At 46.9% G+C, this 12,500-nt stretch overlaps 1 protein-coding gene across 4 annotated transcripts in view; it reads right to left on the reverse strand.

The window, feature by feature from the left end:
- Nucleotides 1-12,500, reverse strand: part of pacsin2 (protein kinase C and casein kinase substrate in neurons 2) — a 26,500-nt gene that overhangs the window by 1,786 nt on the left and 12,214 nt on the right. For 3 of the 4 annotated variants that reach the window (XM_080022681.1, XM_080022683.1, XM_080022682.1), the window contains exons 2-9: nucleotides 11,580-11,671; nucleotides 11,308-11,464; nucleotides 10,967-11,202; nucleotides 7,125-7,277; nucleotides 5,630-5,805; nucleotides 5,406-5,526; nucleotides 3,394-3,441; nucleotides 1,858-1,988 (exon numbers count right to left, since the gene is read on the reverse strand). In XM_080022681.1, the coding sequence (XP_079878807.1) occupies nucleotides 1,858-1,988; nucleotides 3,394-3,441; nucleotides 5,406-5,526; nucleotides 5,630-5,805; nucleotides 7,125-7,277; nucleotides 10,967-11,202; nucleotides 11,308-11,464; nucleotides 11,580-11,636 (1,079 nt within the window). In that variant the 5' untranslated portion in view covers nucleotides 11,637-11,671. The remainder of the gene's footprint in view (nucleotides 1-1,857; nucleotides 1,989-3,393; nucleotides 3,442-5,405; nucleotides 5,527-5,629; nucleotides 5,806-7,124; nucleotides 7,278-10,966; nucleotides 11,203-11,307; nucleotides 11,465-11,579; nucleotides 11,672-12,500) is intronic. The other variant, XM_080022680.1, reaches the window with a different exon arrangement.

The raw sequence follows: 12,500 nt of genomic DNA on the forward strand, positions 1-12,500 counted from the left end.
GAAGAAGTGTCCACAGACACAGGATCGTCCAAACCCACACACAAAACAGTTCCAGATGTCTCAGTACAAACACAAAAGCTGTCACTAAAACAAAAGCGCAAAAACAGTGACGATGGCGTGACACCACTCGTGCAGAACATTCATTATACCCACAATGCACTGCAATAGAAAGGGGACGACAAGCTACGTTTACAGCCGTGACTTATCGGTGTTAAAAAATGGACAGAAACTGAGAGACACTGCGACAGAGTTTTAAACCTGTTTTGCAGGTCAGGTCATTGCGCCGAACCCAAGGGCACTGTAATCGTCTGCCGATAAAACACATACTACAGGAGTGAGTAAACACTTCCAAAATTAACCTTGGAGAAAAAAATAAATAAGGAAAGAAAAATACAGAAAATAAGAAAAGCAGAGCCCCTTTGTACAAGTCACAAATGGCCGGAAATGTACGACCGGGGCGTTCCGCCCGACCATGTCACGAAGGAAGGAATCATTTACTTGGAGTGCGTTTTTTACAAATCCGCCAAAGTGGCTGCTATCAGTCGGCCTGTGGGAGCGTGTAATGGATTTCTGTTAACACCTTTATTGACATAGTCACACTGGCAAAGCCAAGCTGCAGGAAGTCGATGCAGTCTGACAAGCCAGTCTGAAACCTCACCTGTCAGCAAACAAAGAGCAACGTAATGACTTGGGGTTTAAGGAGTCATGCAAAGCCGCCGGGGATACATTTGACACGTACTCCTATTGCGGCAGGGAGGTACCATTCGAGACGGGGATATATAAAAAAAAAAAAACCCCAAAATAACAATGGTAAACATAGGATGAGGTCAGAGGTACGATAAGCTGATAAGAGGCTCGCTCAGGCTAAAGTGAAGGTAAAGTCGTGGACGCTCAGGGTGCAGGTCCTATTTTTTATTTAAATTTTTTTTTAAAAGGCCGAAATGAACCTGCTTCAGGCCCACTGGCATCCCCGCTAACCTACCACCGCCTCTCCCTCCGCTCTCCTACAGATGTTGTCTGGAGCTGGAAAGGTTCCGCGGTCGCCCGATGCACCGGATCCAGAGGTCAAATGCCTCCCGCGCCTGGCATTCCCCGAGTTCACTCCCCTCTCCGCGCACTCCGCTAACACGCACAGATCACACGCCGCCCCCGCCCCCTCCCAGCACGGTCGTCACGGACGGAGCGGGCGATTTCGCAACGGATGCCGAGGTTGTTGCTGCATTCCGCCCTGAATTGGAGAACTCTGTGATTCCGAGTCGGCGGCTAAATGCGATGTGTTGGGATGCCTCCGCCCGGGGAAAATGTTGACCGATTGGAGGAAAACGCGGATTTCTCAGAGTTTTTAGAACGCTTGTTTTAAAAACCGTAAAACTGGGTGTTTTTTGTACTCGTCACATTTTCCCTGTTGATAAATGCAAGAATTATATTTTCTGGCGGACCTTATGAGGAGTTATTACGTTATTGACGTGGGAATAACAAATAATTATCTATTAGTCTTCACTGACAAATTTCCCTATTACTGCAGCGCGCCTTCAAAAATGGACCTCAGCAGAGATGACTCGAAGCTATCAGTGACAAATTATTTCCCAGACGCCTGTAACACAATGTTAACTGTCGTCATGGCGACGGCAGCGGTGCATAGACATCCGTCCTGGAACTTTCCTATCGGAGCCAGCATTCCTGACGGGGGGAAAAGTTCCACGTGGTGAAGGAGGTTTGCATTAGAGGTATGGTCTATCTCAGCAGTATATACGAAGGGGTGTGTGTGTGTGTGTGTGTGTGTGTGTGTGTGTGTGTGTGTGTGTGTGTGTGTGTGTGTGTGTGAGCGAGTTATTGAGTAGAGAAATGGGGCTGTACCTGCTGTTGGTCTTGGCCGGTTGGACAGGCTGGTCCGACCCGGTCTGGCTGATGCCCGTCAGCGTGACTCCGTCCGAGGGTTTCTTCTTGTCTCGCCGGCTCAGTGTCCGGTTCAGGTCTACGGACCAGTCCTGGTGGACAGACAGACGCGCCCGGACATGAACATATTTACAGGAACCCACTTCCACGGGTTGAGCCGAAACCTTATTTGAGGACGTCTGGTAGGAAATCCCAGCACAGGCAAATACACCGCAATGCACAAGCACGCACGCCAAACCCGTCCTGACCAGGGGTTAAATTGGGATTTGGTGGATGGACCCATTTTTCCTATTCAAGCTGTCTCTCGAGAACGAGTGAGTACGCTAAAAGCCGTGCAACAAAAGGGTGGCTGTGGTGGCACAGTGAGGCTCAAAGCGAAACCTTTGGCCGCTCTGACGATGGGAATTTGAGTTCGCAGCGAGTTCCTGTCCGGAAGGTATAAAAAAACATGGCAACGCCAGCAAGGGGAACCCCATCAATAATGCTGTTATTAATTTTTTAATCAAAAGGCAGGTGGAAGGCGTCCACCCTCGTTCACCCCCCAATTTTACCCCCTGGTCCTACCTATACCAAGTCTGATGACTTATTCTACGAGCGTCCATCCCATGGAGTGTGTCTTGAACAAGAGTGACCCGGAACCCAGACAGCAGGAAACATGAGGCCCGCATGCAAATGTGCAAGAACATTTAAAAATATATATTTTTTTTTTTTCCCCCTCCCCCAAATATAATTTTGAGGATTTCTGTTGTAGCTCTCACAGTAAATCCTCTGCTACAGTAAACACCCTAAAACACTAGAGTGAACTTTAAGTTACCCTTGCATTTAGATAATATATTGCTTCAATCGGTTCAGTTATCCAATGTCCCCCCTTTCCTCTCCTCTCTGATCTATGGAGTCTGTCTCGAAACTTTTCCAAAAGGTCAAAAGCCTGCTGGTGCTGGTCTGTCTGGTGACCCCCCGGGTCCCTGCATAGGGCGGCGGTGGCATCATGTGACAGACCCTCGGGGTCCGCAAGGACAGGAATAAGAGCCAGGATCGGGGGGCTGAGGTCGAAGGTTAAAAGAGACGAGAGAACTAAGGGCTGGTGTGTCTAGGAACGGCGGGAGTTCCGGCATACAGGAAATGTACATATCACAAGGAGCTGTTTTTTGTTTTTTTTCCCTCATGTGAAAGGGTGGTGTGTCACACAGCCATATTAAGGAACCAGCGACAGGCACCGTGGACATTTCTACGGTAGCAGGGCCGAGAGGTGACTACGACTACCTACGACTATGTCTACCACGGCTTTCATGTGAAGCCTTAAAAACTTTGTATCTTAATATACAAAAACAAAGTGCCTATCTGATAAGAGAGAGAGAGAGACAAGCACTTCAAACAAACACCCGCACGCAGTGAGGAGTGGGGCTGCCGTTAGTGGGGGAGGACATCGTAAAAAAAAACCAATGTCTCCCCTCCCACGGCTGTCGTGATGGAACAGCCCTTCCATGCAGAACTCACTACAATGGTCCGTCTCTTAAAGCAGCGAGGATTGGACCAGTCCACATTCTGTCAGGACAAATCAAATTTAAAAAAAAAAAAAAAAAAAAAAAAAGGTTATTCTCAGAATTCTTCATCTCATCTCTGAATTCTGAATAGTCAGAATTTGATAGATCGAGACTTAAGCCCCTTTTCACACATGCAGTCTTTCCCAGCAACGTTCCGGAACGGGTTCATGTGTGAACGGGAGCAGGGGCCGATATTACAGGGAAATCTGTTCCGGCAGTTTCCCACCTCTAGACCTAGTATCATTTCCGGGAAAATGGCAGGACGGCTGTGTTACGGCTGTGTTGTGAATGGAAGCAGTAACATTGCCGGGACAAGCATGTGTAGTAAGGGTGGAGCCGAATCCTAATATGATATCGGCAAAGCACAAACAGGGGATTTTTAAGAACATTTATTTCGTACAAATGTTTAATAGTTATTTGTTTTCTGAAGGAAAAAAAAACAAAAAAACTCTGGGAATTCTGGGGGGGAAAAAAAGTCAGATCTGAACAGCGGCGCTTGGCTGCAGAGAAACTGAAACACGTCCAGGCTCTACGGAGACGGGTCTTTTTGATTCTTAAATTGTATTACTTTTCTTCTTACAAATGCCACTCAGACCCTATACGTGTCTTTTAGAGTTCGGGGTGCGGTGCGGGGACATCGGGAACAAGCGCTGCGCTTGCCCCGCCGGCAGCACCGGAGGGAACGGGCGGACAGCGAGAACGGGATCGAGAAAGTTCCTCCTCCAGAGACAGAGAATGAAGGACAGGTTGAAAACGATCACACTGATTAAATAACATTAGGGTTTGGGTTATTGCGTCCGGGGTCAGGGGCTCCCTCCGTCCCCGACTCACGTCCATCCGGGAGGGGCGGGGAGACGGGGAGCGAAGTGCAGGTCTCTGAGAGCCGGGACAAAAACGACACCGATTGAGATTGTACGTCCGTTGCCGACACAGATTGACCAAACGATTGCATCTACACTGGAATGGACTGTCCCTTGCCCCATCTATCCCGGCATCATCGTGGCATGTGTGAAAAGGTGCAAGACGGAAAGGTTCCGGAATGTAGCTGCACGTGTGAATAGTGAAAGTCACTAGCGGCGCCGGAACGGTCATCGCAGTAATTTACCAGGAACTCTGTGTGAAAGGGGCTATAGATGGAGGATGACCAACTCCTGTATGATCAGGAAGACGGGGAACAGAGGCGAGGATGTAGGCGTGAGCCGTTCAAATTCTATGGCGGTTTCGAATGGGAAAACAGGACGTGTTCAACACATCTACAGTTTCATACTTTCATATCGGCTTCTGGTCGGAGGTGAGAAAGTGGCTCCACAGGTTTGCTGCGCTCAGCCTGGCTAAAACACTTCCTCACAATGCGGACGTGGCGAGGCAAAAGAAGAGATGAATTAGCTGGTAATGACTGAGGCGGAATGTGCGTATCCACGCATGCTCTTATCTTTCACCCTCTATCTTTTCTTTAATTGGTTCATCCTTTTTCCCCTTTCTTCATTACGGTCCTTACAGGAAAGAGGAAATGAAAGTTGCGTTCCACTGTACTATCACCTTTGACGTCGTAAACGAAACAGAAATATATATTTTTTTTTTGTTTGTTTTTTCAAAAGGTTTTTAAACAGGTGTCCTTCGAGCGGTTCAAGGGGATCCCAATCAAAACGATTAAGAGTTCATCTTCACCGTTGTTTCATTGACAAGGTGTCCGCGCCGTTTCGGGAATGTACAATAATGACCGCTTTGATCCTAGTGTCACGGTTATCACCCCAACTGGACGACAGACCGGTGCGGAAGTTTGGACTAAATCATATCGGGCGATGAAAATATTCTCCAAACCAAACCTCGTTAAGTGGGTATCAAATTGAAGGTACTTGACGTTAAATAGGTTGAGGAGCACTGTTCTAGCCTTCCGCTTGTCTTACATGACTTTACATCTATTCATTTGCTGAATTCCTCCCCCCCAAACCTCCTCGGTCGTACTTCGAACTGGGGCCAGTTCATGGGCATGCCGGGGCCATGGTTGGAGCGGAACCACTTGATGTCCTCCTCGGCGTCGGCGGCAGAGACGGTGTCCTGCAGCGTGTGGTAGATGGTTTGGAACCTATGGGGGGAGGAGGGGAGGGGAGGGGGAGACTCGGGGTAAGAACTCGGCAGCGCCTTGAGAGGATCTCGGCGAGCTGCGATGGGTGCGCGCGGCGCGGGACCTGTGGTTGGTGGAGAGGTCCAGGTGCTGTTTGACCTCCAGCAGCAGCTCTCTGAAGAAGTGGATGCGCTTTTCCTCAAACTGCTGCCATTGCTCGAACACCTGCTCCATGTTCTCCATGTACTGCGGGGTCAGCTTGTCCAGCTCGTCCAGGGACTTCTCGTAGCGCTCCTTGGTCTGGGAGGGAGGCGACAAGAAGTTCATCAGCCAATAAGAGATGTCCGACAGGTATAAATAGGTGTGAAAGGGCTAACATCCGGTTCCAAAGCCACGCCTTTTATTATTATTTGTTGTCTTTATTATTATCATTTGTTATTATCATTTACTTTTCTTGTTTATACTATGGGCAGTCAATTTTATGCTTTCCGACTTCACTTATGATTTGATGTTATTTAGTGTTTATTATTTTATATATATATATATATATATATATATATAATTTTTTTTATCATTTGTATGTTTATTTTGTGAAATTTAAAAATATATATTTAAGTATAAACATTATATATAAACTGTATATTCCAAATGAGTGAAAACATTTTGAAGAAATTATTTCATCATCTGTGTCTAAAAAGTATAAACAAATAAATTATAATCAAAACATATATAATAAATAGCGATGCAGCGGTACACACGATGTTATCTAACCGTTCGGTACGGTTCAATACCCATACGTGAACTGCGGTATTACGATATCACGGTAGAAGTCCACTGGACATGTTGGCGCAGCATACGGGCACGGGGTGCAGTAAGCGCTGCCTCCGACTGAATCCACTGTTGCTGGCCACTCCAGTCGTGCAGGGTCCGCGGAGAGCTGTGCAGCATTTCTCTATTTTTGCGTGAGAGGTCTATTTTTATTTTTTTCAACTGCACGCAGCAACGCAAGCCTTTTCCATTGAAACACAGAAAAGGTGTCCAGTCGGAAAATAACCCGCTGGGAGACCGTGTCCCTCTTTAGTACAAGCTTCTCTTCAGGCACTCGCTTCCACTCGCTACCACGTCGTTCATGAACAATGCGATTATTTTGAGGAATGAAGGGAACAGAGTCTCGCTGGGTGATGAGCTGTTCCTCCTCTATGTAAGAGATGACCTGCGCGCCTCCCTCGCAGGGAGGTGCCCTGGCTGAAAAGGAGCGCACCCACTGTCACATCAGGTTCGCAAAATGAAGCCACACACTATCTGTGAGGTTTTATCTCAGAAAGATATTTTACTATATTTATTTATGTGTAAAAAATTATGTTTATACCTGTGCTACATAAAAATAACTAACTATAGTACTGGTTTTATTTACTTTTTATTGTGAAACATTTTTAAAATATTATATAAATAAATACGCAAATGTATGAAAACAAATAAATAAATAGATAAATAAATAAACAAACAAATAGATACCGGAAATTAATATTAGAATTATCCACTATCCTGGACACCTCCCCTGCAATCAGATGAACTTATGCAATGCATTTTGAAAAAACACCACATCTCTCCAGACATACCTTCTGCATCTCCTGCTGACATTTCTCCACCTTGTCCTGGAGTTTCTTCTGGGCTTCGGTGTTGCTGCTCTCCAGCTTGCTGGTGGTCTCCCGGCTCGCCGCCAGCTTCTCCTCCTTGCACGCAGAGTGGAATGCCTTCTTCATCGTCTCCACCTGCACAACACATCAACGTCAGCATCGGCAACACAGGCCATGTAAACAGACCTTTTTTTTAAATCTTGCTTGCATTGATAGTGAACATTTTCTTGTCTTGGGGTATTGCATTGGATTTTCCTGGAGGGGGGACACTGGGGATGCATATGACAGTGAGAAAAGACACATTATAGAGGAGACAGAGGGCACTATAAGTTCTTACAGGTTAAATCTGCAACACTCAAGATGGTGGAAAACAGTGTAAAGTCATCATCAGTTTCAAACAAAAGAAGAAGAGGCATTAAGTTGAAAACAATCCTGTGACAGTGTCCTGTAGAACAACCTTTATCATTGTTTCTTGTGAACCATTTGTGCGTCTGAATATGAAATGTAAGTGGGGAAATATGCAGAGACAACTCCCCATTGAAAGATATCGGAGTCTTTGTCCTTGTCTTGTCGGCCACATTCCCCCTGCCCTGAGGGCTTACCAAAACGGTGCCAGAGTGACCGGAATTCTCTTCAAGCGACTTTGTTACTTCTTTCTTCTTGCATTTGAATCAAGGCTCCAATAAATAGAAAAGGAGGGCGTGCGTTCCGTGGTTGTATTTGAAGGTTGCCGGGGTGGGGGCCAGAGGGGCCTTGTTCCGCATGTGCCAATTGTGGACTCGGGCAGGGGACACTTCACTGTACAGGAAGAGCAGCATGTCCCTCGATCTAATTGGACTGAACAAACAGCTTCGTCCAAGTGTGGGTCTGTGTGTGTGTGTGTGTACGATAAAATGTCAATTACAGGCGGCTTAGAGGGTTCCTATATAGTCAGATATGCGGGTCAGTACCCAGTTATCTGTGACATCATGCATGCACATGATTCTATTGACCGTGCACCCATGTGATCCGCCTCACCTACTTCTAGACCAGTTAATTATCGTGTTTCCTCCCTTCCCTCTCACCGCTTGCCCGTCTGTCTGGGGAAACCAATAAATCAATATGGCTGCAAAAAAGTGCACCATGAGCTTGCTGTGATATTGTCGTGACATTAGCACCAGGATGCCCTGTAAACAAGTCTCTACCCCGAAACTGAAGCGTTGAGAGAGTCACCAATGACCATTATAATTTGAGCCCCGTGGAAAGTCCCGGTGACTCAAGGTATTGTCACGTCCTTTCCTATGACTGACCATTAAAGGGCCGCAAGGAAACAGCTGATGTGACGACAACCTTTCCCTGGAGCCGGGTATCAAGATTCAATACTTTTATGCTTCAGCCGAACGGCATCAATGGTGTCAGGATTCACTGGGATATAAGGTTTGAAGACTTGTGGCCATGTTACCATCTTGTTTTTAATTAGACTCCAACAGTGTTACTGAGTTCATAGTTGGGTTTGAATCCTAACAACCCAAGTGGGTGCAGGATAAAGTCCTGCCATGTGTGTCTTTTATCCATTTTTACGTGCATATTATATCTTTGCTTTTATTCTTCTTTGCTTTAATAAAATGCCTTTCATGCCCAACTTAAAGCGCTTCGAATTACCCTTGCGTATGAAATGTGAAATACAATGAACTTGCCTCGCCTTACTTAACGTTGGACACAAATGTGAAACAACAGCTCTAATCATGCAGATCATCACACAAAAACACACATACATAGTACATTTACAGATAATAAAAGGGCTTTTTCTATACTGCTGGCACGCTACTATTTAAAATCAAAGGGGCTTTGTGCTAATCATTGCACTGCTCTTGTAAAGTGCACCTCTGTAGTATGTATGTACCCTCAGGACATGTGCTGTTCCCGCAATTTTAGCTCAGTAATCTTCCGCCTGAGGGGAGGAATTGAGAAAAAGGCGCGGCCAAGATCAGGTGGGTCGACCATCACTTTTTTGCTTTTCTTGGTTTGTGTGCCTTACAGTAAATGGAGGAAGCAGAGGGGCGGTCACAGTGATGATGACCCCCCCCCCCCCTGTCTGCTTCCTCTCATGAAGTGGAGTTGCCAAACCGTAGTGCATCCTCATTCAGCCACAAACATTTTTAGCCGGCGCAGAAAGTGAAGTCTCTTTTGAATTATAGCGCTGGTGTTGAGCTCCCACTTCAGTGTGTGGCAGATGGTGGCGTCCAGCCTCTCCACTCTCTAGGCACCCTCCGAAAGTCCACCACCATTTATTTTATTATTGGGTTTTTTTTAGCAACATCTCACTCCAGGTTATTTGCCTTATATCACTGGACCAGGGCAGCCGTCTCGGCCCCGTAGGCAGTTTCCTCCCAGTTTGTTTATTATGTCTGTGAATGTTGCATCATCTGAGAGAGGGATGAAAGAACACAGCCCCGGGGGACTCCAGTGTAAAGGGTCACAGGCCTGGAGTACAGCGTGCCCATCATAACCACCTGTTTCTACATGACAGAATCTCTAAAGTCCATTTACAGAGAGACTGGTTTAAAAGCGGCATATGCAGTTTTCAAAAGGCTCGGGCGGGCAATATGGTTATTAAGCGCTGAGCTCAAGTCAAACACACCAAAACACGCCTCAGGGTACTGCAGGATAGTGCGTAGACAAACCAAACTGGACCCAACTCAATGTTGGAAAAAAAAAAAAAGATGGTTGCAGACCATTCCAACCGTTCAATGATAAACAGGTCTATAGTCATTAAGACCCCTAACAGACGTCTTTGGGACAGGAACAATGACAGGACATATAAAACGTGCTGCCAGCCTACATTTCCCAACACCTTGTACATTTGGGGTACACTGGGTCGCCCCGGGAGTCATCCAACTCAACAGAGGAGCTTGTTAACAGAGTGAAAGCACAACGCCCTCTAATGGACGGCGGATCCGGCGACGCGGTGAATGGAAGAACTGAGTAGGAGTTAAAAATATCCGAACGCTGGCGCAAGCTGGTCATCATAGTACTTTAGAGGAGCTGTGGGCACGTGGCCTGGCCCTGCGGCTGCCGTCGAGTCATCAGTATCCGCGGTAGTTCTGATGATACCCAGGCCTACTCATCCCTAAGAGGTTTAAGTTGCGTTTCTCATTGTTCCTTATCGAGCCAGTAGTCATGGAGAGAAAGACACAAACACCAGCAAAGGTGAGTCAGTCGTGTGTAATCAAGTGAACTGGTTAGGCCATCGCACTAATAAAAGAGGTGAAGAAAAAAAAAAAAATGCTTGTGGCGACAGCTTAAATTAGCTGTTGCTCCAGCTGCCCTTGAACTTTTGTGTGTATGTGTTGAGATCGAGGGGAGTGCAATTTTATTTTTGACCGTTTTTAAACTCACCCCACTGACTAATATACTGTATCAATGATTAGATACCCGGCGCCTCTTGGTAGCGTGCTGATGTGTCCTTGAGCAAGACACTTAACCCCCTAACTGCTCCTCAGGCGCCTCTATATGGCAGCCCACTGCTCCTAGATACGTCAGATACTAGGATGTGTAAAATGCAGAGAAATTGCAAATTTCGCCGTTGTGGGACTAATAAGGGTATAAAAAGAATAAATAATAATAATAATAATAATAATAATAATAAATTGTCTTTGTATGTAAGGGACAACCGTTGAAACAATTGTGTTTTGTCTCAGTTACATTGACTTTCCTACATTTTTTAACTGAAGTACACGACCGTCAGAGGTATTACTCCTGGTGTTTGACCAAACATCAATACATTTAAAATCCCTAAAAATTGTAATAACAGCAGAATGGCGGCAAGGGGCGGCCGCACGCACCTCTTTGAGTTTCTTGGACCAGGGTTTCTGGGCCTTGCGGAAGCCGTCCTCGGCCTCCTTCGTCTCCTTGAAGCCTCCGATCATCTGCTTGTGGTAGGCGTCCCTCTGCCAGTTCTTCAGCTTCTCGTAGTCCTCCCCCATCAGCGACGACTTCACCTCCATGTGGAGCTCGCTCACCTTCTCCGCCTCCGTGCACACGGCGGTCCAGGCGCGCTCCATGGTGCCGTACTGCGGGCCTGGAGGCAGAATCGGGCGTCGGTCAGTGGCCACCAAATCTCCCCCCCCCCCCCCACCCTTTGACGACATATCGCCTGAAATCTCCCCCAGATTTAAGATCCGACCTTTCTCTATGAGCTGCCGCCAGCGCTTCGCCCACTCCGTGAGCTGCTGTGCGTAGGACTTCTCGATGCGAGCCCGATCGTGAATGCAGGTCATCAGGTCGTTGCACAGGCGGTTGCCATCGTCCACCCGCTTCACCGTACGCTTGTAGTTCCCCACCTGGAGGAGACACGGAGGTAGAGGAGGATGGACGGACAGACGGGCGGGTGAATGAATTAAAAAAACGTTGGGTCGCAGGGGCGTATATTGGACTCAGAAATCGTGCCAGTCTCACCTCCCAAAAGCTGTCGCTGGAGACGTCGATCATGGAGTCATCGTAGGAGCCCGACATGGCTGCTGCCCTGTGTTACCCTCCGTGTGCGGGGCCTGGGAAAACACAACCAGTCGGTTCAAGAGACATTCATTCGAGTTCCGCACACACGCCATTGTTCGTTTCGATATGAGCACGTTCACAATGCACGTAACATCCCAATACCACAGGAGACCCTTGCGACTTTTACAATGGAGGAAAAGGTAACTTGAAGGTTCAAAACATTTCACGAAAGTGTTGAAAGAGCGGTGAGAACATTCATGACTAATGAGTGGCCGCTCCTTAAAATACAGCCAATAAAGGTCCTAAGCCAAGCTGAACGAGACAGCTTGGCACACATCAGCAGGCGTTGATATTAATCTGTAAACCAATCCGCCCCCACACCGTTGACACACAGTACTTGTGTAGAGAAAATATATTTCACTTTAATTTCTTCACTTTGACAATTTGCCTTGTTTTCGACCACACATGACCAAACAAACCCAAAACTCAAGCGTTTTCTGGGTGTTTCTACGCAGTGTAATCTCTTGAGGCGCGTGGTAAAAAAAGAAATAAAATGAAACGAAACATCCTTAGCGGTTTCACATTTCGACTTGTCTGGGTAGTCTCGGTATCACGGTCCCCGAGGCAGTAAGTGGCAGGTGTTTGAATGTGGAAAAAGTGGAATAGTGAACAGAAAGTAGAAGGATTGCGGTCAATAGAGGACCTGCGTAAGCCGTGTACAGTACCCCTATGTTGGTGATAGAGATTAAAGACGAATGACTCCAGAACAAAAAGTCGAGAGAAACAATCAATTTGGGAAGACGCATTCACGTAAAAGCGCTTTGAATCGCCCTTGCGTATGAAACGGGCTGTACAAATAAACGTGCCTTGCCTCGCAGTCCG

Source organism: Zeus faber, assembly GCF_960531495.2.
Source record: "Zeus faber genome assembly, chromosome: 21".
Lineage (NCBI taxonomy): Eukaryota > Metazoa > Chordata > Actinopteri > Zeiformes > Zeidae > Zeus > Zeus faber.